General features: G+C 51.8%; 8 protein-coding genes across 8 annotated transcripts; 4 read left to right on the forward strand and 4 right to left on the reverse strand.

Annotated features, from left to right (window-relative positions):
• Window positions 1–4,171: 4,171 nt before the first annotated feature.
• Window positions 4,172–6,247, reverse strand: PV08_06651 (hsp7-like protein; the record flags this gene model as incomplete). Its single annotated transcript, XM_016380984.1, has 2 exons — window positions 4,172–6,166; window positions 6,221–6,247. The coding sequence occupies 2 exons, from the start codon at window positions 6,245–6,247 to the stop codon at window positions 4,172–4,174; spliced, it is 2,022 nt and encodes a 673-aa protein (XP_016234086.1).
• Window positions 6,248–7,005: 758 nt separating this feature from the next.
• PV08_06652 (uncharacterized protein) lies at window positions 7,006–9,862 on the forward strand (the record flags this gene model as incomplete). Its single annotated transcript, XM_016380985.1, has 2 exons — window positions 7,006–9,722; window positions 9,778–9,862. 2 exons carry the CDS (start codon window positions 7,006–7,008, stop codon window positions 9,860–9,862), a joined length of 2,802 nt encoding a protein of 933 aa, XP_016234087.1.
• Window positions 9,863–12,961: 3,099 nt separating this feature from the next.
• On the reverse strand, window positions 12,962–13,444 carry PV08_06653 (uncharacterized protein; the record flags this gene model as incomplete). Its single annotated transcript, XM_016380986.1, has 2 exons — window positions 12,962–13,285; window positions 13,370–13,444. The coding sequence occupies 2 exons, from the start codon at window positions 13,442–13,444 to the stop codon at window positions 12,962–12,964; spliced, it is 399 nt and encodes a 132-aa protein (XP_016234088.1).
• A 771-nt stretch (window positions 13,445–14,215) lies between these two features.
• PV08_06654 (protein vts1) lies at window positions 14,216–16,101 on the reverse strand (the record flags this gene model as incomplete). Its single annotated transcript, XM_016380987.1, has 2 exons — window positions 14,216–14,260; window positions 14,311–16,101. 2 exons carry the CDS (start codon window positions 16,099–16,101, stop codon window positions 14,216–14,218), a joined length of 1,836 nt encoding a protein of 611 aa, XP_016234089.1.
• A 1,221-nt stretch (window positions 16,102–17,322) lies between these two features.
• On the forward strand, window positions 17,323–21,594 carry PV08_06655 (uncharacterized protein; the record flags this gene model as incomplete). Its single annotated transcript, XM_016380988.1, has 1 exon — window positions 17,323–21,594. One exon carries the CDS (start codon window positions 17,323–17,325, stop codon window positions 21,592–21,594), a length of 4,272 nt encoding a protein of 1,423 aa, XP_016234090.1.
• Window positions 21,595–22,014: 420 nt separating this feature from the next.
• On the reverse strand, window positions 22,015–22,879 carry PV08_06656 (ATP synthase subunit 4, mitochondrial; the record flags this gene model as incomplete). The annotated part of the gene is made up of 3 exons (XM_016380989.1): window positions 22,015–22,263; window positions 22,332–22,786; window positions 22,849–22,879. The coding sequence occupies 3 exons, from the start codon at window positions 22,877–22,879 to the stop codon at window positions 22,015–22,017; spliced, it is 735 nt and encodes a 244-aa protein (XP_016234091.1).
• Window positions 22,880–23,235: 356 nt separating this feature from the next.
• On the forward strand, window positions 23,236–24,099 carry PV08_06657 (uncharacterized protein; the record flags this gene model as incomplete). Its single annotated transcript, XM_016380990.1, has 1 exon — window positions 23,236–24,099. The coding sequence occupies one exon, from the start codon at window positions 23,236–23,238 to the stop codon at window positions 24,097–24,099; it is 864 nt and encodes a 287-aa protein (XP_016234092.1).
• Window positions 24,100–24,594: 495 nt separating this feature from the next.
• PV08_06658 (uncharacterized protein) lies at window positions 24,595–25,470 on the forward strand (the record flags this gene model as incomplete). The annotated part of the gene is made up of 1 exon (XM_016380991.1): window positions 24,595–25,470. One exon carries the CDS (start codon window positions 24,595–24,597, stop codon window positions 25,468–25,470), a length of 876 nt encoding a protein of 291 aa, XP_016234093.1.
• Window positions 25,471–25,813: the final 343 nt, after the last annotated feature.

Below are 25,813 nucleotides of genomic sequence, written 5' to 3' on the forward strand. Positions count from 1 at the left end.
ACCTTAGCGAGTCCTCCATACTCCTTATTACGTTGGCCGCCGACCAGGGTTTATTGCTCGTCCTCTGGGCACGGACAGTGTGGACAGTGTGGACAGTATTCATTGAAGGAATACTGTAGCTCAATGCGGACCCCCCTGCAGTCAGGTAGCATTCGTCTACGGAGTATACTACCTGCAGCACAGTCTTACTCCTCCTCCATCATACCCGTCGAAAAGGCGAGTACTACCCTTGCTTCAGTCTGCGACACAACACGGAGTAAGCCTCAGTGGATATAGCGTCAGGTAGGTAGACGGCTAGGCAGGTAGTCATATACAACGTCACCCCCCCGAGTGTGGTATGAGTTTCATGGATTCAGATGGAAATCGTTGGTCCTTGGATTCCATAACCGTACACATGTTTTCCCTGATGCACGCCCTTGGTCACTTCGTTACTAGCTAGTTAGAGGGTACCTTATATTGTGTCTCGTGTTGTGCACCCACGAGGACGAGGACAGTGTCAATAATGCCCGTTTTTATCCCCAATGTTGCGGACTAAATTAGGTGCCTAGCAGTCTATCTTAGGGCCTGGAGACCTTCCGGCAAAGCCCCGCGATAGTGGCTCTCCTAGGCCTTGCCACGCCTATGCATCCCTCCCTGAGGTAGCCTGTTGGGGGCTACCCAGGTATCCCACTGACCCAGTGCGTGTAATCTCGGATCACGTACACCTACTCGTACCGATATTCCCTATCGCTTGCAAGGACTGTACAGCAAGTTTGTTTCAGTCTACGGGACACGTCTCGTGTTAAACCTTGCTGACCTTGGGCAGGGGGCCAGGGTTGGTTAGCCAGGGCTCAACAGGCGTCGCTTGGATACCTGGACCAACCTAGCCTATCCTGACGTGGTTGTCGTACAGCTTTTCTCTACACATGAAGCAACTATCAGCATTGAGTGAGTGGGCTTGGGGTCGTATCCATCAGGACAGAGTGCGCTGATGCCAGTGCTGATGCTTTAGGATCGATGGATTACTGTGCTCAGCTCGCATCCCACCACTAGATTCGTCAGTCATCGTCACTGATCACGGATCAGATGGTTCCCACTCGTATAGTCCACCCCCCCCTTTTTCCCTTAAGCCCAACCCAACTTTAGTACCCTACAGTAGGCTCTGTAGAATCCCCGATAGGCGTCCGCCTTAGCTTTGCGACCTGCATCGTCATTGACACACGAGCCGCTAGTCACTCTGTTTCCTTTTCATTCCTCTGCCCGAAAGTATGTACAAGTAACTCCGGACCAAAGCTGAGTAAGGATTGGCAGTCGTACTGTACAGTACTGTATGTGCTAGGGACTGTACCCGTAGGTCTGGTACTGTAGGTTGTCGTAGGTAGATAAGCTAGCGACGGAGTATTGGTTGACAGCTTCGTCAAGTATATCATGATTTCCGTGGTTCCCACCGCCTCACGGTGTCATGTCAAATCGACGTGTTTCCGAGTCGTCTACTCGTATGGAAGAACAACAACGCCAATCAGCAACCGACGATTCACAAAAAGGAAAAAAAAAGAAAAGAGACACAAACCTTGTCGGTGTAACCACTCGGTCGACTCACTATTCCTCTAGCCCACTAGTCTGTGCTTGTCCATGTCTGGAGGAGCCTGGTTTCCTTAGCTTGGTCTGGCTGAGAAAAGTAAAGTCTATTTCCCTCCGATGAGGCAATATTGCGGCCTAACTTGTCTTGGGCTCCGTAATGCTACTGTGCAGTTAAGTAAGTGACAAACTCACTCCTAATCGACTGTACGTACACGTGCCTCGTGAGTTTAATTGTTTCTCTCAAGGAAAAGATAAACAAAGTGTCGTCAATCATACAATATACTCCTCGGCAAGACGTCGCATACCCCCGTACAGTATCTCACTGATGACATCTGCTCGTCGTCGATGGGTATGTCCTAAACGTCAAACATGTCCACATGGCTGCACAGGACACACCCGGCCATGCCATCCCTCTTCCAGCTATCGTGTTGTGCACCAAGACACAAGCATGTACTGGACACTATGAACGTTGCACAAACGGTGTCAAATTGAAATACGTGCTTGCCTACTGTGGTTGTACGGACGCTGTACTCCCTTAACGGTATAGCCTGTGTAATCCTCCTCTCTTATGCCTGTACTTGAGGTAACAACCCAAGGCAAAACAAAAGCCACCTAACTATGTAGATACCTGAGATACCTGAGATACCTGAGATTCGTACTGTACCCTCTCTACTGTACACAATTTCCTGCCAAAGTCTAAGTGTAGGTCTCTGAGGTCTAGATCCACGACATTACGAAGAGTTGCCCTCTGCTCCGGACTCGACCTTATCTGAGTTACCCACTCGTCACTCGCTGGCTCGCTCTTCTTACCTTCCTTGAATCTTAACTCTTGTTCATACGGAGGACGGAGTAGCTCAAGGTACTCTAGGAATACACGGAGCGTATTCTATCGCTAGATAACCTTAGGGTTGTGGCGGTGTTGGGGGGTTTTGTCATTAGCTGCACTGTGCATGCAGACTGTGTGCACTGCGGTCACCCCCCTGCGCATATTCGCCTGTTCTTGCTCGGCTCCTTTGGTACAAGTACGTACCCGTGCCCTATCACCATTTAGGGAGGTCGATCCCCCTTAGCCTTTTTTCTGTGCCCCCCCTGTGACTGACGAAAGGTATTGTATGATTTTTGACCTAGCTTGGTAGGTAATGGCTAGCGAAGTTTACCTCGTATCCGTTCACGTTATCCGTTTACTCTCTCTCTCTCTCCCCCCCTTATTACTCTGCCCTACTTGGCCCTCTCTGCCTAGTGAAGCGCAACTAGCTTACCCTACCGTTTTCATTGACTGCACAGAGTACCAGAGTACTGTAACTCCCTACTCCGTACGCCGATCTCCACTTATCATCCATGATCTATCTATTACTTGCTCTATTTCGCTCTCTCCAGTAGATATGGTAAATAACAATAGAAGGAAAAAATATCATTGTGAGACACGTCCGATCGTCATCACCGAGGTCGTGGCTAGTGAGTGGTGCTGGATGGATCCCTTACTGTACTTCGTCCGTACTCGCTATCCCGATCCGACCTCCGTACATACTCTGTGTTTATCCGTATCCGAGAAGAGAGAGAGGGAGCGGGTGTATGTGCGTTCGCATGCTTTTGCCCGCCATCCATCCATACTCCCGTCGCAACCCGTGATTAGAATTTTTGCTTATGCTTGGGGACGTGTCTACGCTAACCTACAGTACTACTTTGCGGCGTCGCTCCACTTGCATCCCAATACCCTTACGGAGTACGTGTCTTACGTCTGTTACAAATTTAATAACAATAATAATACCTCAACAGTCTCCCGACTACGGAATGCGCGGGAGCATGGAAAGCGGCGCTCCCAATCCAGCTTTTATGCACCGTCACCCCCCTGCTCCCCGTATTTCCTTGCCGCCGTTTTCCGAGGCCGTCTCGGGCGGGCTTCATGTAAAATAGGTCCCGAGATGCGGTAACAATAGCTCCCTAACTAGCCCGCTACAGTGCCTGATCCGAAGAGGAATAGCCTAAGCTACTCCGTAATCTCTCGCGCATACTCCGTACTCCCGTACTATTATACGCACAAGTCACCTGCGCACTTGCCACATGGGAACTATTGCTGGTTGATATACCACACGGTATACAGAGTCAAATCTTTTGAGAGGAGATTACTTTTTCTTTTCTTTTTTCTACTCAGACACGCGACACGCCATGATGGTCCCGCTCAACCCCAAAAAGGGTTCAAAGCGAACCAGGACTCGCGGTATGTCCACACACTCTCTCACCTGCCAATTACATAATCATCCTCTTTTGCTGTTCCTCCTCCTACACACATCTTGTTTCGATTTGTGTCGCAGAAGAGCAATGTAGTTGTTTCATGAAATGCAGCCCATCAACTCGCCTTGTCCCTAGTATGAAAGTGGTTCATCGCGTGATCCAGTTGAGCCTGTTTCCCCCCTTTCACTCCACCGCCAGCCAATTGGCAAATACACAGCCCATGTTCCCCTGTGCGATAAGACAACTTTGAGAATGTTTGCATACATGATCACAAGAAAAGCTGAGTGGTTGGCCACAGTTTGAAACAAATAAAAAAGTCGAGTACAGGGATATCATTAGAATACAGGTCGCTTTTGTTCACCGTTCATCTTCCTTTTGCTCAAGGCTTTTGCTCGCCACCCTGTTGGGAGTCGCTGCTAGATTGCTGCTGTTGTTGCTCCTCGCGAGCCTTGTGCATCTTGTCGAACAAGGTAAGGGCGGAAGCTTGGAGTTCGTCAATCTTGGCCTTCATTTCCTCGGCCGTGGCGTTGCCTTCGCCGGCTTGGTTCTGGGCGACATATTCACGGAGGGAGGCGATCTTCTCGCGGATGGTGTCCGCCTCGGCCTTGTCAAGCTTGTCTTCAAACTCCTTGAGCGCCTTCTCAGTGTCATTCAGCACACTGTCGGCACGGTTGGCAGCCTCAATGGCAGCCTTGCGCTCCTTATCTTGGGCGCCATACTTCTCAGCATCATCGACCATGTTCTGAATTTCGGCGTCCGAGAGACCGGAGCCAGAGGCAATGGTGATGGATTGATCCTTGTTGGTGGACTTGTCCTTGGCGTGAACGTGCACAATAGAATCAGCATCGATATCGAAGGTCACTTCGATCTGAGGAACACCTCGGTGAGCAGGAGGAATGCCGACCAGCTGGAAGTTGCCCAGGAGCTTGTTGTCACGGACTAGTTCACGCTCACCCTGGTACACCTTGATCTCGACGGCGGTCTGGAAATCAGCGGCAGTGGAGAAAATCTGGGACTTCTTGGTGGGGATAGTGGTGTTTCGGTTGATCAAGCGGGTGAAGACACCGCCGAGCGTCTCGATACCGAGGGAAAGGGGAGTGACATCGAGCAGCAGAACGTCCATGACCTCACCGGCCAGCACAGCACCCTGGATGGCGGCACCGATGGCAACAGCCTCGTCAGGGTTGACAGACTTGGCAGGGTCACGACCGAAAATGCTCTTCACAGACTCGGCGACCTTGGGCATACGAGTCATACCACCGACAAGAATCACTTCTTGGATTTCCTTGGCCTGGAGGTTGGCATCCTTGAGAGCCTTGCGGACAGGCTCGATGGTCTTGGAGATCAGAGGGTCAACCAACTTCTCAAGCTGAGCGCGGGTCATCTTGAGGTTGATGTGCTTAGGACCAGAGGCGTCGGCAGTAATGAATGGCAGGTTGATCTCAGTTTGGAGAGAAGATGAGAGTTCGATCTTGGCCTTCTCAGCCGCCTCACGGATACGCTGGATGGCCATGCGGTCGTTGGAGAGGTCGAGGCCAGAGGTCTTCTTGAAGTCCTGAACAATGTGTCGCACCAGTGAGATATCGAAATCTTCACCACCCAAGTGAGTATCACCGTTGGTAGACTTGACTTCGAAGACGCCCTTTTGGATTTCAAGGATGGAAATATCGAAAGTGCCACCACCGAGATCGTAGACTGCGATGATTTTGTCCTCCTCCTTTTCGAGACCGTAGGCAAGCGCAGCGGCAGTAGGCTCGTTGACGACACGGAGAACGTTAAGACCAGCGATTTGACCAGCATCCTTGGTAGCTTGACGCTGCATGTCGTTGAAGTAGGCAGGGACAGTGACGACACCGTTCTTGACAGGCTTGCCGAGGTAGGCTTCAGCAGTCTCCTTCATCTTTTGCAGGACCATGCCACCAATTTGCGAAGGAGAGTACTTTTGGCCGCGAGCCTCAAGCCAGGCGTCGCCGTTGGTGTGCTGTACAATCTTGTATGGAACCTCCTTGATGTCACGCTGGCATTCGGGATCCGAGAATTTTCTTCCGATCAACCGCTTCGTGGCGAACAGAGTGTTTTCGGGGTTGACAACAGCCTGTCGCTTAGCAGCGATACCAACCAGACGCTCGCCATTTTCGGAGAAGGCGACCACTGATGGTGTTGTCCGTGTACCTTCGGCGTTTTCTATAATTCGAGGCTGCTTGCCTTCCATAACGGCGACGGCCGAATTTGTCGTACCCAGATCGATACCGATGACCTGGCCCTTGACTTTTTCGGTGCCCTCAGAGGCATCACTGGAGGCATATCGAGAAATTATTGATGAGCGAGGTGCTCGAATCTGAGAGATGCGGGAGATGGGAGATGAGCGCGGGAGCTGAACAGACTTGTTAGTAGAGCATGACAGATGGATGGCTCTGCATCGACTTACAGCTCGGGACAACCTTGAGGCAATCATGATTGCTCTAGTATGTGAAACAAGACGACGCAAGAGAACTGATGTACAGCAGGGGATGGAGTTCACAGAGAGAGGAAGAGGATATTAGACAAAAGACAGATGGAATGGTAGAGTTGATGGCGATGATGAGCTCAGGATGTCGGAAGCAGCTCGAGATAAAATGTAGGAGACAAAATCTTTCTCTCGCTCGGGCTCGCCTTCGGTCTTGGCGCTTCTCTGCGATTCCGCCGGTGCCAGTGACGATGAGCCTGTCACCTCCCCGTACATCAAGCCTCGTACCCAGTCCCAGCACAGAGCACGGAGCCCGAACCCTCTGCCACAAGTACCTACGAGTGCAGCTATCCCATCTCCACAGACAAGCAACTAGCCTCACTAGCCACAAACAAGGTGGCCGTCGAATACATTGCATCACATTACTACGACGAGGTTTCCCACCCGTACCGCACCTGCGGATACATACATACTGTGATTGCGATAGCTCAACACTCTCCCCAGTCCATCCCTCGACTGCGCGCAATCGTACTCCTTCCTGCCTCTGAACAAGCTCGGTTATTGCTAGCACAAGATCTTGACTCCTGTCATGGTCTGACGCCGCCGTACTCTATCGCAGCCGACATTCCTTTTATCAACTCACCCATTCACTCATCCTCAGCCCAACCGACCTATGAGCCCTCCATACCTCTTCCTACGAATTCCCCTGAGCCGCATCAACAACATTCGAGGCATGCCTCTCAACTCCTAGTCCCTTTTCCCACGAAATGACCGTATCCGACCGCGAACTATGCCTCACTCCTACACAAGGCTTAGCAACACTTACAAAATACTATCCCACGAAGATACCCGTACACCATCATCAGCTGCGCCATTTTATCAGTGCCTCCGATGCTGATTTTATCTACTATGCCACAAACTACGACGTTTTCGTCCTCGATCTCAAGACACAGCAGAACTCCCTGCTGGCGACGATCCCGTTCGAGGCAAGATGTCTAGCTGCAGATCTGGGATGGGTATGCGTGGGAGGGGAGATGAACGGCGATTGCGCCTTTATCAAGGTTGAAAAAGACGAACACGGCCATCCGAAGTGCTTCGGTCATGATTTGTTGGTGTATTTCATGGGAGGCGAGATTGTCAACTCGATGAGTATACACGCCATGGTCCACAAGGGGAAGGTTCCGGATGAAACCGTGGTGTTGATCAGCAACAATGACAAAACGGTAAAGCTATACTCCCTCGCGCAACGGAAGCTTTTGGCTACTTTGCCCCATAACGTACCCATGAATTACGCTACAATGTCACCGGATTCAGACATCATCGCCGCCGTCGGTGACTCCGACCGGGTCTACTTCTATCGACGTTATCCCGAGGAGGATGCTAAGGACGCCCAAGTCTCTGTTCAATATCCTACATATCAATGGAAATCGATCTCTGAGGTGGTCGTTCCCACCGGAGATATTGTTGACGCCGACTTCAGCTTCGCTGTCGCGTTCTCACCTTCTGGCCATTTATGCGCTTCCTCCTCCCAGGGTGGCTCAATATCGGTCTTTGACGTCGAAACGCTTCTCCGCGGTGATGGCGTGCCTGAAAAATCGATAATATGCACCTTTCGCTCATCTCGGTCTACTCTATGGGGTTGTGTAAGGGCAATGGCATTTTCACCTGCACCATGGGACATCCTTGCTTGGGCCGAAGACCACGGAAGAATCGGGCTAGCAGATGTCAGGCAATGCTTTATGCGAAGACAAGTTGTGCACCTGGACAGGCACGAGACAGAGATAGTGGATATGGAAAACGGCACCCCGGTGGCTTATCGGAACCTCGGCGTCAAGGAACGTCTCAAACAACAGCATCTTGCTCGCATGAGGGCTATCAGGGGATTGTCTCCTCAACAGGCAGAGGCAGAACTGGGTCTTGGAGATGTCTCAGATTCCAACGACCGATATAGTCGACATGACCTGTTAACGTATCATCAAGGTCTTGATCTTGGTGCTCAAGAAAGATCTGTCATTGAGGCACTGGAAACCACCTTGCACAATGTAAGACGTCTCGATGCCTCGCTCGACAGTCTTGACGCAGCTACAAATCTCCAATATGTCTCTTCACCCCGACCAAGGAGCTCGGGCGACATCAGACGAGGCTACGACGTGCATTTGTTGAATCCTACATCTGCTCCAACGACTTCCCGGTCTTATCAACCGCGGAGGAGAACGTCGGTGGTATTTTCGCAACCTGGCGGCGATGCAGGGCGACTTTTGGACCCAAATGAGAATCAAACAAGTAGGCTCTCTGCTTCTCCTGGCCGTATTGGCGACGATCACGACTCATCCGACTCGAACCCTACACCACCCGTGCCGTCAGGTAATATTCCGCCAGGAGACCCTTGGCATGTAATACAATCTGCGTTGCAGACTGCTCGAGAAACGGACAACAACCGAGCAAGTTTGTTCCGTATTGAAGCAGCTCTAGAGGCAGAGAGACGACTTGGAATGCAGCTCGAGCGACAACTAGCAGATGAGCGACAGTTGTCAACTTTACTTCGCAGGCAGCTCGACACACAACAACGATTGCTCCAAGAGAACTCGACTCAGTTGGAGCAATTTCGTGAAGCATCCAGGGAATCTAATGCCCATCTGGTGGCTTCTCTAGAGCGATTATTGCAGAGACAACTTACCAACGAAGAGCAGTTTCTACAACAGCGGTCTCAGGAGTTGCAAAGAGAGCTCGATGTCGGGGAAAGTTACGCTCGCAGACTCTCAACCGAGCGAGCTCGACTATTATCGGACAGAGCACATGGCGAGGCGACAGATGACAGCGAGCCAAGTTCCGCGAGGACGACCACATTGCCTACCTCCACCGTGTCTCCTGCTGATACGGACAACAGCCTTTCCCGCGTCTTGACAGACTACACCGAATCAAGACAGCAAAGACTTGCGCACATTGAGAATTTGCAACGACAGGTCCGTCGTGCCGAGTCGCGTGTGGCCCTTGCCACCAACGACATCCAAGCTCTCGAAAACGCCATTCGGCGCGAAGTTGCTCGCTCAAGCAATACCGAATCGGCTAGTGACGAGGCTGATGTAAGGGTCCATAGAGCAGCTTCCAGCTCTGGAACAAGTCGTCGCACTGGGGTAAATCAGCATGACGGCAGCCGGACCACAACGCGACGTGGTCAACCGTCAATTGCTCAACTCCGTGAAGCCCGGATGGAGCGCGTCTCAGAACTGGCAGGCCGCGTCCCAGATGCAGAAGTCCGTCTTGCTCGAATGATGTACATGTCTGGTATGTCCAGCAACAGGTCTCTCGATGGAAACGGCAACTGGACACCTGGATCAAGCTTCGCGAGGGTTTTGGCAGGAGCATCGAGACTCGCTGGCACCGGAGGGCCGTCCCTTCCATTGACAAACTCTGCCGAGGATGCAATGCGCGAAATGGGACCGGGTACCGCTGGGATCGGGTTCAGCCCTGACGGTCGATATCTGTAAGTTTGGAGTGCCCATTTATTTTTCAACACACATTTACTCACCTTGTTGTAGCTACGCGGGATCCGAGGAAGGCGTGTTTGAACTGAAGATCAACATGCGCGATCGTATGACCTTTCCCGCATTTGAGATGCGATGACCTTGCGATTACCCCTTTATTGCCCCCTGACGATGTTGACCAAGGGAGGTATGGATAGCTATCGGCTCCGGGGTCAACAGCAACTCTCTTCTTCATGTACTAGTGTATTTTTATGACCTTGATGAACGAACTCTTCGAATACGTCGCTTCCTTGAGCCTGTCTGGGATTTTCTTTTTATCAGCGAGCAATCATGCAAAGAATGGAGCTGCCGGGGGTATATATGACTTGTTGATGACCACAGCTTAGGCTTTTGGGGTCATTCGACCGTGCTTCTCAGTGGCTGCGAGGAACAAAATTCGGAGTTTTAGGTTTTCAAAAATTCTAAAACAGTATATGCGTTCTTGATTGCAATCTTTATCATTGTCCTGAGCGTTTCCACCCGCAAAAGATTGAACAGAGTCCAATTAGTCATAAAGCATACGGTTGGACACACGAACAAACACACAGACGTCGGCACACACGTATAAACACACGAACCAAGATACAGATGTAGGCACACACAAGCAAACACACAGCTTTGAACAAAATTCTACGTAAAGTTCGATAATGAGGGATACATGGGGCCGTGGTAGGTAATATCTAGTATGTGGTGATTAGTTGGCATATATAGAGTAACCGTGGTCATTTTGAAGCAGGACAAAGTGTTGTATATGGGTACACATATAAATATATATATGTATCGTTACCCCCGTAAGTATGCATATGCTGTAGGATACCACATGTAGCTATCATACTAACTACCCGAGCCAAGAAGGAAAGCCATGGTGTTTTTTTGTTCGCCTGTGAAACAGTAGTTCGATAGTCGCACGGAATGACTGCTACTTTAATAGGTACCTAATTCAATGGCTGCCACGATATATGACATGTGACATATGACGACTGTCTACAGGCACGATCCCTGCGCCCGGTGTTTCTCGGCCATTGTCGAGCCCCAAGGCCCTGAATGCCTTTTACAGCCTTCGTTGATGAACGCGCTTACTACATGGTTAAGCGTTCTGGGTGGGAGAGGGGGTGGGCCCGGAGAAAGAGATTAAGCTAACTATTGTAAACGTTGGCTCGCGAGCTCCACCTTCCTGGATCCGGCCGACAAGGCGGATGCATGGGGTTGGAGATGTCGGAGTGACTGGGAGTGAACGGCTGGCCGATGTAGGATGAGCAGGGGTCAGGAAGCCGAGCAATACCTACTAGTCTGGTGAACTTCAATCTATAGTTACACCTGGAAGTTAAAGGTGGAAAACAGGTGCCGTGCAGCTGGGTACAGGGGTGAGGCCATCCGAGAACAAGGGGACACGGCTTCATTGTCAGAGGAGAATTGAGCCCACGTCCCTCACCCCTACAATTCAAACCTGGCAGCCAGTGTCCTTCTCGAAGATTTTAGGTATAGTGCCTTGTTACAATAGAAGATCGACAATGGACTTTCTGCGATCTTGCTACCACTTTGCTAGAACTGGCACTTGTAAGGTTCCCACGTTCCAGCGGCAGGGATGATCTGGAAGTGACGAGAGGCCAGTTCACTCGCACGCCAGGCGAGGGGTGGGCTGGGGCGGTGTGAGGGAGGGATTTCCCGCACGGCTCGACATTCGTTCAGTTCAGTAGGCTGGAGTCAATTTTCCATGACGATCAATTCGTCAGACACTGAGCTCAGCCGCGTACATTGTGATCCCTGCGGCCGATGCTAAAGTCTGCCGGGGGGGCTCGCCGAGCTACTGTACCTGCTCACCACGCGAGTCGCCGGCCGATTCCTCTCGATGGATACCGCTTAATGAGGCCAATCATGTTAGTTCGAGGGGAAAAGGTTGCGGTACGGTGGCCGCCACCACTTGGTTCAAAGGCGCGCCCATGTGTTCTGTATTACATAGCCTGGGTGATTGGAAGACGGAAAAACCCAGAGTACTTTGATCCGAGCTACGTACATCACATACATATGTCCATATAATATGAGACAAGCGTCGCTGTCAACCCGAGGAGGACCATTAGTTCACAAACCGACTTTGATTCTCACAGAACGTGCAGAAGTTTTGTTGTATAGCTTACGCATCTCACATCTCGACCAGTCACTATACCCTTGCTCCGGATACTTTGCACGAGCCCTCTATTGCAATCGTTGCCATGCACCCAACCATGCCGGCTGACGAAATCCTCGCTGTTGTTGGTCTGGCTCTTGCCATCGCTCTTGCCATGGCCCAAACGTGGTACGCATCCAGGGAGATGCGCGCCTTCATCCGTATGTTTCACCGTCGTCAACTTTGCCCAGGTGGCCATGTTCTAATGGGCTCATCAGGCCAATTGCGCGACAACCTCACAATGGCATGATCCTCTTCGGCTCTCCACTCATACGACCTTGCCGATCCCTTTGCGACAAAGATATCAAGGGACCATCGGATGATGTTGCCCGGGTCCAATATCATGTTGAGGGTCGATATGAACAATGACCAGGGCCATGACCATGATCTCCATTTCATACTTATAACGGACGGCAAAGGTGATGAGAAGTGATGAAAGAGGGCACACAGAAAAGGGGGGATCTGGCATCCATCGACGAGCAATGTCAATGTTAACCCAATGCCCTCGAAGTCGGCTTCAATTTTGGAACAGCGCAGGAGCCCATGCTGAGAGCTATTCTTGTCGGTTCCGGACTCCCTACCAGGATCGGAACTGATCTCTCTCTCAAAGGACCAGTGTATCGTTGACCAAGAGGTAGCGAAATCTTCGAATCTGATCTTGTGCAAAGTCGAGTTTCATTGCTTCCAGGAAACATTATCAGCCTGCATGGAGCGCCGAACTTGCTCTGCAGTCCTATTCTCGACGCCATTTGATGAGTTTGATGGCGTCCAGACTGAAATCATACTGATGAAGCTAGGGTATCTGCGTCGACCGCTCGCTCACCATCGATAGCCCTTACGTTGCAGGCCAGGCCAGTTCACGTCAGGATGCAAGGCCATACCCATTCCAACACGACGTTTTTCCGTTAGAATCGTCCGGGGAAGTTGCCAGGGGAATTCGCGTGCATTGCTACCCAGACCATGACAGCGAAACCACCCTCCACCTGCGTCAAGCATCATGGCCAGTGCCTCTCCTCAATCAACATCTTTGTATTCTTATCGTATGACACCTCCAACGCCTGCCCACCCGAGCACAAACCCACTGAGGGCGTCCGTAAACAGCCCTCCTCCAAGCCATATCTCGCTCCACGCACCAGTTCCGTGATTCCTTCCTTTTCCATTCTCGTTCAGTCCCCTCGTGCCCGAGTTGCCCGCGAAGTATTTCTGAGGGGTGGCGCCCGCAAGCAAAAAGTAAAAGAGCGCCGAAAGGATCATGTTCGCCGCGAGGTAGAACCCGAAGCCCTGAAGCGATTCGAGACCCAGTATGCCAGCCGCGATGCCGAGCAAGAGGCCCGAGATCGATCGAATATTGGACAGTGTCTAACACAAACATTTCGCGTCAGTCACAAGCACTTGAATAACTTAGGCGAGAAAGTCGCTCTGCGAGAGTGCCCTGTAACGTACCCTTGTGTTATGTGTGAGGGATTCCGGGACGAGAGGGTCGAGAAGAGACGACAGCTCGTGCGACGATGGCGCCATGGTGGGATGGGCGGGAAACTTTTGAGGCCAAAAGAAGAACAAAAATAAACAAACTCGCTACGGGGTTCGGATTTGGCTGAAGCTGTGATCGCAGATGAGGCGATGAAACCTGAACCTGAAGAAGGCGTGAATAGATCAGAGAGGGACGAGTTACGAGGTAGAGAATGCGCAGCCTGATGAGGTTGCAAAAGAGGAGCCACTCCGAACCTTGGCAGCTCGAACCAGTGGGAGAGAGAGTGTCTACCCAGGGGCAGTAGGGACAAGGCTGAGATGCCAGTCTCACAAGCTTCGGTAGGGTCGGCGAGGCTGGCACTCCACGTTCAACAACGACCGATACCCACCAGTGTATTATTATCATCTGTCATGCACGAAAGGACTTTTCAATTCTACAGGAATTGAAGCATCAAGTCAAGTTTTCTTTCAATTCACATATAAAAATCGTATGTGGGTTATCTCGTCACGCTATCTAAAACGTCCAGGTCGTGAAAAAGAACAAGTGTCGCCCGGCGGACTTGACAATTAGCGGAGATTTTCGTGTTCCAGGAAGTTACATGTTGATTGCTAATTTTGTGAAAATGGGGTCTGCGTAGTGAGGGTTTGAGCGCCATAATGCCAGAAGGAGGTCGAAGAACGGTCGGGATATTCTATCATCATCAAAAACGAAGTCCCAGCTCCGTCCTCCCTTCAGATCGTCAACTGATTTCCGAAACGCTTGCATCTGGGGTATCGGTGGTTGTCCAAAAAGGGGTCTGACGTCAAGCATATGCCTTTCTAGAGCTTGCCCTCCGATTGTGCCTCCTTGACTTGTTCGAAGACCTGTGCACGAGTTAGAAAAGGGGCCCGACGACATGCGCGACAGAAATTACCTTAAGCATTTTATTTCGCGCGCCGAGGGCATTGACACCACGAGCCTCCAGGCCCTTATCATCGAGTTCGATCAGCTCCTGCCACTTGAGATCCTTCAAGTTGTCCGTGTATTTGTGAAGGCGCAAAGATCTGAGCCAAGATGGGATGTCTTGAAGCAAGCCGGGATCGGTAGGATCCTCGGGAGGCTTCGAGCTTCCACGACGTCCACGAGGAGAGCGGCCGCGGGCTATCTCAGAATGATCCGACAAATAGCCTTCGGCCCCGCCAAACGGCCCCATCGTAGGAATAAGACCAGGCATGCCGGCACCCATCATGATTGGATTACCATCGTAGGCGGCTAAGAAGCCGTTATGCTGAGGCGAAGCAAAGCTCGCCTGTCCCAGAGGAGTCTGCAAGGGCAGACCGGGAGAGTTGGGTCGTGAACGACGACCCTGATTCGCTGCAATTTGCTGTGCTTGAAGGGCAGCAATCTGTTGAGCATTCAGGATCTGGCCTTGGTCATTAACCATGATTGTGTTGATTCCTGGAATGCCACTAGATTGAAGACCAGGAGTCAAGGGTGGATGACTTTGTGGTGACGGTTCGTTCGATCGAGCTCGCCGGAATTTCTTGGCGTCATCAAGGGCAATGCGGTTCGTGACGGTGGATAGAGCGGCAAGCTTCATGGCAGTAGCATTGGCAACCATGTCATTATGGGTGTTACTTTGATTGAAGTTGGGAACCATGGGGGTGTTAGTCATCGAAGCCCAGCTTTGATTGCCCACATTGTAGGGTGACAACATTGGCATTTCATTGGGTTCAGGAGCGGTCAGGGTAGTGCTTTGGATGTTGCCAGCCGGTGTTCCCAATGGCCGTGGAGAACGCAGCGTGGCAGAAGCAGGAGGCTGGCTGAACTGTCCCATAGGTGGCTGAGATTGATACCCGGAAGAAGACTTTGGTCGAGAGATGGGTGGTTGTTGAGAGTCACCTCCTTGACGCCAGCTTAGTGCTTCAGTCTTGTTCTCTCGGGGAGCAGATATGGTGGGCGCGACCAGTGAGCTCCGATCTCCGATAACAGTGCTGTTCCGGTTGGATGGAGGCGGATTGCCCGTCTGTTGGGCATATTCGGCCTTTTGTTGTTGGATCGCAGCGACAGCGTCGGGGAACATGGCATGAATGGTAGACTGGTCCAGACCCGAATTGCGCTTGTTGCCAGCAGGCGAGACCGGCGGACGGCCCATGGATGTTCGTCTATCATCGACGTTCAACTTGGACATGGCATCGCTGAGCCGGCTGGACATGGGGTCCTTCTCGCCGAAATTTGTAGGAGATAAGACGCCGGAGATGGGATGGCTCTTGGACATCTGGTTAAGGACCTGAGCAAAGAAGCGCTGCTGCATTTGAGTCGTCTGTTGGATCAAAGCATAAGTTGCAGCTGTACGTTCAGCCTCACTCAAGACTCGAAACCATTGTTCAATTGCACTGAGTTCGTCCTTGAAGTCTTGATCTAAAGTAGCCGCTGCCATCTCTTCGAGCATTGTTTCATACTGTTCAATGTCCTGGATCCATTGTTCACCGAGCCTGCTCGAGTCATCCAAACCACCTTGCTGTGATTGTTGATTGTAGAGCACCTCAGAAGCAGGGCGGATTGAACGCGCTGACAGCGGGGACGTGAATGACATGTCTGCGGAGGATCTGACGGGCTGGTTATGGGTGTTGCTCGAGCCGATAGTTCTCGAGGATGGAGGCCGCAGGGACGTCTTGGATGCTTCAGGGGTGCTGTTTCTGTTTCCAATGATATTGCTGGCCATCGTGATGCTTTGGACTCAGCTGGCGCGGATCCTCTAGTACGCAAGCTTTTTTGACACAGCAGCTGAAGACAGCAGGAAACGTGACGAGTGGCTCGAGTTGTGGGGATGGTCACACAACGTGATCTAGCAATTCATGAAGATCGAGGTAACTCTCTGAGATCAATGTGAGGCGCAAAGAAGCCCACGGGAACCAGTCCTGAGGCTGAGGCTTGCAATGAATGTCGAGTGCGCAAGTGAACAGATTCGAGGAGAACGACGGTCAGGGCTGTGGAAGAGGCGGACAATTCACAAGGTGTCTCAGACACACATGGAGGCCGGATACGATTAACAAAGATGGCAACGAGTAGGTCGCCAGGGTAAGAACGGAGGAGGATGTGTGGGCGAGATTGATGAGGAGGATGAGAAGGAAAAATCACAGGCCGCAGCTGAAATAAGACACGGCCCAAAGAGGCGCGAAGGGCTTGAATAAGGCGAATGTGGATCGACACGCTGCACAATACACTTCACTACTCCGTACCCAGCTAGCTAACAAAGTACACTGTACTTCACAACCACGATAGCAACTGGGCGCGAACAAACGGAGGCCTATACAGAGTACAATATTGACCATTAACTACCTGACCTGCGTACGAGCACAGGGGGGTCCGCGGGAACCCTGGAACTCCCAGAAACCTGCTTGGGCTCACTAGGCCGCACAACACCGCGACCGTCGGCTGAAACCATAGTTGGTCGAAGGAGTTACAATCTGCAGGGCCGAGAGATGCTGGCACTATCCATGCTTCGTCTTTTATTCGCATTTACTGGATCCCAGCGGGTATAAAAATAATCTGTCTGCACCGGCCTGGCCCTTTTCCCTTACCGAGATTATTGGCCTGCGCCTCACGTGTGGCGCACTGTGGCTGAACGTCATTTTTCACGTCTGGTATTCTTGTATTCTTGTATTCTTGTATTCGTACTTGTGAACAACACCACAAGTCACTGTGATGTGCTGAATAGATCTGCCGTGCACATGTGGCAACTTTCCAGCATCTGTCAGATAATGTCAACGAGCCCTATGCAACGGTCCATTAAGCCATCCGATGCGAAGACCCAGTTCAACCAGATCCGTCGAGTCTGACATCAACTTCTTCGACACTTCTTTCATGAACTCTGCGCTTCACACCAATTTTGCCCACACGCATGGCCATGGAGGACACTGGCCATCACTGACCACAATTTGAAATGTCAAACCCCGGCAGAGATGCACGTTCACCGGCTGGGAATGGTACCGCGTCTCCCGTGCCATCTCATACTTGGATAGGCCGCACTCCTCATCCTTCCACGGATGGGCTTCCTTCAAATCCGCCACTATACTATCAACCATATAACACTCAGCCTGCGCTACAGCATCGTCCAGAGCAAAAGAGTGTATCGATCCCGCGGAATGTGCCTCATGAAAATGATGAAAGCAATGCGTCGGCCAGCCTACATCACGCACCCAACCAACCATACACCCAGACGAGCGTTGGTCAGGTCAATCAGCAGTCTACCCGGTTACAAATTCAAGCTGAATCTGGTACGCATCCACAATGGACTACCGCTTTATCGCATCCTGGCCATCATGATCAGCGTGTTGGATCATCATTTCAACATCAGTTTGCACAACCGCTGAGATTTGATCCATCAAGTTCCAGCCATCCTACTCACTACTCAGGGCAACTTGACCGTGGCGCAGGATTCGCACAAGTAAATACACCAACAAGCCCAGCCAGACATGTGTCGTACCAATGGATCCCAGAACAACTACCTCCGCCACAGCCTCGATACTCCTTCCCGGAACAAGCCCAACCATACGCCATGAAACATACAACCGATACCGCTCATCTATTAGCTAGCCTTCAGGCCCCTCGTCTACGGGACTCGTTGCCGCCGCCAGAACCCTCACCGCCTCTCCATCCGCAACCTGGGAACATTCCCTTTCCCAAAGAGAGCTTAGGACTATTACAGGCAAGCTCGGCGGTCCAGGACGTGCCGGAAGAAGAAGGGGAAACATCAATCGACGAGGTTTACGAATCTCAGGACGATAGCAACGCCACAGAGGTTGACCAGCATACTACTACTCCACGCAAACGCGGTCGTGGTCGTCAATCCTCGGATCCCAATCCTCGAAGGAAAAGACGGCGACGCACCGGGAAGCGTGGTGGTTGGAGCAAAGGCATGCAGCTAGGCCATAGACCTGCCATCGACCCTGGACCCGAGTTCGCTCAACTGTACCAGGACGCCCATAATGCTTGGATCGAATTAAACATCGACGAGGCACTTGAGCTCTGTCTGAAAGCCATTGCAATCAACCCGGAAATATACGCCGCCCACGCTCTGCTCTCCGAGATCTATTTCCATAAAGGTGAAGATGAGAAAGGCATCGCTGCGCTCTTTAGTGGTGCCCACAGCATACCGACCGATCCGGACGTATGGCGAAGAGTGGCAACGGCATGCTTGGAGCGATCGACTGGAGATCAGCAGCGAGCCCTTCAGCAAGCAAGTTATTGTTATGCTCGAATGGTTTCAAAGAATGGTAAAGATTGGGATGCTCGACTACAACGTGCTTCTGTCAACAAGCAGTTAGGGAATTATAGGAAGGCAGTCTCCGATCTGGAGACCATTCTTGAGCATAACCCTCGAGACTCTGACGCTATGAGACTGATCGCTGATATCTGCGTCGAAACTCGCGACCTCCCAAAAGCAATAGCGCTCTATGAGGAAGCCCTGGATCATTACAAACGTGTCGGTTTTGAAGGCGAGGAAGAGTTCACCTGGGCCGATGTCCTTGTCTATGTACAGCTTCTGGCACAGGAGGAACCTCCTGACGAGGCACTTTCAAACTCGATCTCTGTTTTGAAGCGCCTATCGCGATGGTTACTTGGTCGTCAAGACGAATCATACTGGGATGAATACACAGAGGACGATAGGGAGTGGGATTCGGAAGATGACCCGAGAAGAACCGAAGTACCGCATTTCGTCTCAGGCAGGTATTCGGCAGATTCGTACGGCCCCGGGCTTCCTCTCGAATTGCGTGCTCGACTAGGCATGCTTCGTCTCAGGCAAGGACCACATCAGCTCGAAGAAGCACTCGCTCATTTTGAATGGCTTGAGGCCGACGCAAGAGATGAGGATGCGGCTCTATGGCAGTACCATGACCTCTTCTTTGAGGTTGCGCAGGCTTTACATGACGTGAAAGAACACAATCAGGCATTGAGATACCTCGAGGCTTTGAAGGATGCTAGGGCCTGTGAAGACCTTCCCGAGTTCTGGTTACTTATCGCTGCCAACTCCTACTTATGCGGGAACAAAGAACAAGCCATCGATTGTTACGAAGAGGCCCGAAGTCTGGACGAAAACGGAATCGAAGCCAGAACCCAGTTGTCGAAACTCTATGCCGACATGGGAGATAAAGGACAGGCAATGGAATGTGCTCGGGAGGCTGTTATGATTGCAGACAATTCTGTCAAGAAAACCGAGAGGCGAAAATACGAACGAAGAGAACAACGATTAGCTCGTGAAGATGCAGAGAATGCACTCAGGCACGCTTACAAGATGCCCGGCCGTGTGGATTCTGGCATCCCAATTAACGAACTCGAGGAACGCCTGCAGCGGCCACCCAACTCCCGGCGGAGGAAGACCGCCAAAGAGCTCATTGCGCGCATCGCACGGGACACTGCGTCTGGCGCATCGCTTCGAACTGCCAACAATGACCCCAAAGCCAACAACAACAACGAAGCTCCTGCAGACGGGGCCACGGAAGGCGAACAAGCATCTACGACCGAGACGTCCAAGAAGCCTCGGAAAAAGCCCGCGACTCGCCGAGTCCGTCAAGCGGCTCTCGCCAACCCTAAGCGCGTGACTGTCGAAGAACGCGAAGCTCACCGTACCGAGACGATTAACAACCTTTATCAAACACTTCTCGACAACACAGAAGCCATGCGTGCGGGTGATAGAATTGCCCGACACGTATGGATCGACTGTGCCGACAGCCTCATCATCGACTTCCGAACTAATCGCACTTTCTTCCCTGGTGAACGCAATGCAAAGAAACGGACTCCCTTCGACAAAGATATGCGCCAAGCCAATCGTCTACAGAGCGAGACGCAAGACCCCGATCCAGATATCCCCTTGCCCTCGGTCGAGTCTCTTCATCCTACCACATACCGCGACATATCCTTCGATGAATGGCTCGATGTATTCCTCGAATACGCGGTCATCCTAGCCAACGAGCTCACTCCATCCGAGTCTACTCCTGATGCCATCGAAACCCAACGCCACCGTAGCTATGCCATCATCCGCGCAGCCATGGACTGTGTGATCTGGTACAACGATCCGCGATCCATGGTCCTCATCCACACGGCTTGGCTGATTTGTACCCTCTCCTTGCGTGACGAGAACACTTTATTCAATGTTGTCCTTCGTTGGTTTGTCCGTAAATACCAGTTCTGTACTGACGCATACCGCCTCTTTGCCGCACTGAATCTTCTCTACCCACACCCAACGCACAAAGACGGCAAGGAGGGACAAGTTCACGCTGCCGCGTTTCGGTCTGGACCAAGCCAGAAATTCTGGTTCAGACAAATCATGATCATGGACGCCAATCTGCCGCCAGACTACAATCCTGAAGGCTTCGGCCCAGTACCTAGCAACATGCGCAACCTGGAGAAAGAGATCCGTCGGGACGATGTCGACGGCGGTGGCCCAGGTATGGGTTCCGGAACGAATGAGCAGGTCCGCTCGCTGCAGGAGATGGACGTGGTCTTGTTGTCCTTGTACGGCCACATTCTGTACGCCGGCAACAGCTTCCCCAGTGCGTTGAGTTACTTCTTCCGCGCGCTGAGTCTGGACCCAAAGAACCCCATCGTCCTACTGAGCGTGGCGCTGTGTTATCTGCATGAGCTGTTGAAGCGGCAGAATCTGGACCGGCACATGTACGCCCTGCAGGGATGGGCGTTCTTCGAAGAGTATGTGGACGCGAGGAGAGAGTGGGCCTCAACCCAGGACGAAAAGTTGCAGAAGGTCGTTGAGAGGGAAATTGAGCTCAACAGAGCACGCTGCTGGCAGATGCTGGGCTTGTCGGATTTGGCCGTACGCGGTTACGAGAAGTTGTTCCCGGAGAATCCAGTCTTCGTTCCTCCTTCAAGATCAAATGACGCGGCAACGGCCTCGACGGCCACAGGCGATTTGATCGACCCCGAGCTTCTCCGCATGGACAAAAGCCAGCAGGAGCAAGTTGACACCGTCACCACGAGCCCGACGCGTACCGGGCAGGAACAGACGCGGGAGATGTCTCCGGTTGGTCAAGACGAAGATGTCGATGAAGCGAGACGGCACCACGAAAATGGTCTAGAAGACACGAAGGAGGCTTCTGGTTTTAGTATGGAGGCAGCGTACGCGGTGCAGACTATGTATGCGCTGAGCGGGAACGCGCTGCTGGCGAGGGAGATCACAGAGAAGTACCTTGTCGTCTGAGCATATTGAGGGCATATCCGGATACCAGTACCCCGTACCACGGAGCGGAGCACAGCACCACATCCAACGTGTTGAATGATAGAAAGACCGGTCGGTCGGTTTAATGAATGCGGTTCTTGTGCAATTTATCCACACAACGAGTACCCCGTGACGCACTGAAATACCCCTTGTCCCAGGAGTTTTGTAGTGTAGAATAATGATCAAGAGTCTTCAACGTTCATCCGATACGGCGAGGAAGAACAAGTCACTGTTAAACGGTACTCATTTTTTGGGAACCTTGGAGCTATTTTATATCACAACAAAAGATGAATCACGCCGACCGAGGTCCGGTCGTGAGTTGAACATTCTTCTTCCATCTAGTTTTAGTCCTCTTCCCTTCCTCTCCCGCCACCACCAGCCAGTTTTAAAAAGTTGTCAGATCTATTGCGACTTGCTGGCGACGATTCTCTCCACATCGGCCACGCTCTGGGTCAAAATTTGTTGCAGAACCTTGGGGTTCTCAAGCTCCTTGGTAACCTTTGCGATGACACTGTCGGCCAATTCCTTCTGTTGACGTTGCTTGACCTGTCCCTCGTATCGGACCCAGGAATCGAGCACGTTCTTGGCTTCCGTGGCCAGGGCGGTTCGTTGCTCGAGTTCGAAAGCTTTAGCTTCAAGGTGGGCAGTTTCCTGGTAAGAATGTCAGTATTCGGCCCTGCTCCCTCCCACCACGGTGTCAAAAGGATATTTTGACGTACCTTTGAGACTTCAAAGAGCTGCTTGGTGATGTCGACGACGTTGCTCAAGGGCTTGACATCTTCGATTCTCTCCTTGACGCTTGCAGCGTGGTTCGTTCGCGCCTCGTTGAGCAAGTCCTTGATCTTGGCGACTTGGGTGTTTGCCCACTCGGTATATCCCGGACCTCCGTACTTGAAGATACCGTAGAAGACGGACAGAAGGCAGAAGGCGACGACGGATTCTTCGTTCACGACGTACAATTCGCTGCTGATGGCCCAGATCGACACGCCCGCGCCGGCGGAGAGAATGGCGGTCTTGCTGGCCAAAGAGTTGCCGGGGAGAGCGTCGACGATCGATGCTGCCTTCTTCTTGGGGTCTTCTGACGGGACACCTGAAGCGTAGCGGACGGAGGTCAATGGAGTGCTGAGTGATGGGAGAGTTCGGAGGGATAACGTTGGTCGGAGTTTGGTGGCTCCTAGAGGGGTCAAGTTAGCAATACATTCGTTCTCCGAGCTTCATAAGTAGTCCAAATCGTACCGGCCGCACTCCTCGCCAGTCTAGACGCCATGGTTGCTGTGTTGTCGTGGACGGAATCGACAGTGAGCTTTGCTTTGACGTTCTTCACGGAAGGGGAGCTCAGATTCAGTCGCAGGAGCTTGGCGCGCTAGTCTTGATTGTGTCTAGCGCTGTTCTGACTTGGCGTACGTCGGCTTCTCGGGATCTTCGAGGGGCCTTTGAAAAAAAGTTCTAGCGAATGGATTTGACATGCAGTATTGCGTACTCACTGTATCCGAAAACACCATGGACCAGATCACAACGCACATGTCTGCTGGCATTGTCAACCTCCCTTAGGTACTAATACCGCCCCTCCTCCCGCCGACCCCTCCTCGAGAGAGCATCCTGCTCTCACACCGCACAATCAACATGCCGGCCATGGACAGTTACACGTCCCTCGTCTCCTCTCCCATGACCCTCGCGCAGAGGAAACATCTGCTCAAACAACTTCAAGATGCCTCGACCATTTCCAGTCTCCGCAGGCCAGAGATTCTCATGGACTTCTTCGTCGATAGCCTTGACATGGGGGATCTGGCACTCGCAGTCCCAGCACTCACAGGCCTCTTCCACTTGATCACAACCCGCAATCTCGACTACCCATCGTTCTATCCCCGACTCTATGCCTTACTAGACAAGGATCTCTTGCACAGCAAATATCGGTCGCGCGTATTGCGACACCTTGACGTCTTCTTGTCACCAACAAACCACTTGCCTGCGGCCACGGTCGCGAGCTTCATCAAGCGTCTTTCACGGCTATGTTTATTCGCACCACCATCTGCCATTGTCGCAATCATACCCTTCATATACAACCTTCTCAAGACACACCCTACCACCACCTTTATGATCCACCGGAACCCGTATCCGCCATACACAAAGTTCAAGTACAACCTGGGCAATGATCCTTATGATCCCACCGAGCCGGACCCTCAACTGACTGGCGCAATTGACAGTTCCTTGTGGGAACTTGAGACCTGCCAGTCCCACTACCACCCTACCGTCGCGAGCATAGCCAGAATCATATCTGAACAGTTCACGAAGCAACAGTACAATTTGGAGGACTTTCTGGATCATGGCTACGCGAGTATGATGGAGAGCGAATTTAAGAAACAGGACAAGAAGCCGCCTGTGGTGGAGTACAAGATACCAAAGAAGATTTTCTCAGATGCCAGCGACGATGAGGCTGAGAACGAAAAGGGAGAGGATCCTCTGATGGACCTATGGACCTTTGATTGAGGAGGTACGCGAGCTGAGTATCCTAGCTCGTCGGCCAATTTACGAATTTTCTTCTCTAACGACACTACTTACGCGGCATTTCTGGTATACAGCGGCAAATACAACATGGACTGGATGAGAACGGAGTTAGATTCGACTCTCGAAGAGCATGATAGACGGGCATTTCTATAGAAGCATTTACGACTAGACTAGGTACTATTGCATCGCTCATTCTAGCCAGGGGATCATTTTGTGTTGGACATAAAGTTGAGGGCCGCCTGTGCCTGGACATTACCATAGATCTATTGACAATCGGACGATGCTACGAGCGCTACCCCCTTCACTCACCTGTCGAGTCCGGGCAAACGTGGGCACGTGATTCAGGAATCAGGCCCCTTCAAAGCTTGCCCGAATCTCCTTTGGTGGGCACCTCAGAAAAATATTTCAAGCTTTGTGTTGGATCCATCACACCTTCTTCTCTTCTTTTCCCATCACTTGTTTCTGACACCCGATCCCATGCACATTTTCCTCATCAGACATGGAGAAACAGAGCATAATGTTGCTGGTCTCCTTGCCGGGGTGTCTGATTCCAGGCTCACCAACCATGGAAGGATTCAGACCGAGCGTTTAGGCCAGTACCTCGCTGCTCACCGCAATTTACGCTTCACCCGGATATTCGCCTCGGACCTTCAACGGGCGTATATGACGGCTGAACAGATACAGAAACATCAAGCCATGCAGTGGCCTGAGGCGGGCGTCCCAGACGTTATCAGACTTGCCTTACTTCGTGAGCAAGACTTTGGGTCTCTCGAGTTGGTGCCGTGGGCATCCAGGCGTGCACAGGAAGCTATCAATCCCGCGGATCCTTCGTATCGGCCACAAGAGACCACGGAGGCCATGGCAAGAAGAGCGGACACGTTCATCAACAACCACGTCATACCTCTGTCTGTGTCCTCGTTGGTCGCCGAGCAGGACTCGCTGCCTGAATGCGTGGCAGTAGTGTCTCATGGCCTCTTCCTGTCCATATTGTGGAAGACCTTGCTCACCAAGTTCCATGCCGGGACTGTGGTGTTGGGTCCTAACGTCGAAGTCCTCAGTCACGGTCGTCCGCTGGAGTATCTGCCTTCGTGGAGTAACACAGGGTTTTTGGAGATGACCATACATCATCAGAATCACAGTGGCCGGTCTGAGGATTCAGCCTCTCGGAGACCGTTGACCACAAGAACAGGCGACACTTTACCTTTCGTCGGATGTCGTGTAACGGTGCACACAGTCAATGGCAAAGACCACCTTTCGGATCTTAGAAGAGCACGTGGGGGCATCGGTTCCTCACCTTACGATGCCAAACAGAAGAGCCTCGACGGGTTTTTCAAACGGCCAAAGAATGGCTGATACTCTTAGTGCTACTTATGGGGTTGTCTCCTTTGCGATTAATTGCTGAGCGTTGCACCTCCCCTCATCTCGTCCTATGCCGAAGCCCTGTTCCTCGAGCTTGCCAACGCACACCGGTTACACTGCCCATCGAGTGATGGATTTCTTACTACATGCGGCCGCATCAACAATGCTGGAAGGCACAATGCAAGGTATGTTTTTTTGCCTTCTCATCTACCCTTGACTCTTATAATATGATGAAGCACAATTTCACACAGACCTGTTCTGAACTCAAACTTGTGGAAAACTAAATTGTACCAACTGCTGTCTGATTTCTCCCCTTTCTGTTTCTTACTTTATCCGG

This window comes from Exophiala spinifera (genome assembly GCF_000836115.1).
Source record: "Exophiala spinifera strain CBS 89968 unplaced genomic scaffold supercont1.5, whole genome shotgun sequence".
In the NCBI taxonomy this organism is placed as follows: Eukaryota; Fungi; Ascomycota; class Eurotiomycetes; order Chaetothyriales; family Herpotrichiellaceae; genus Exophiala; species Exophiala spinifera.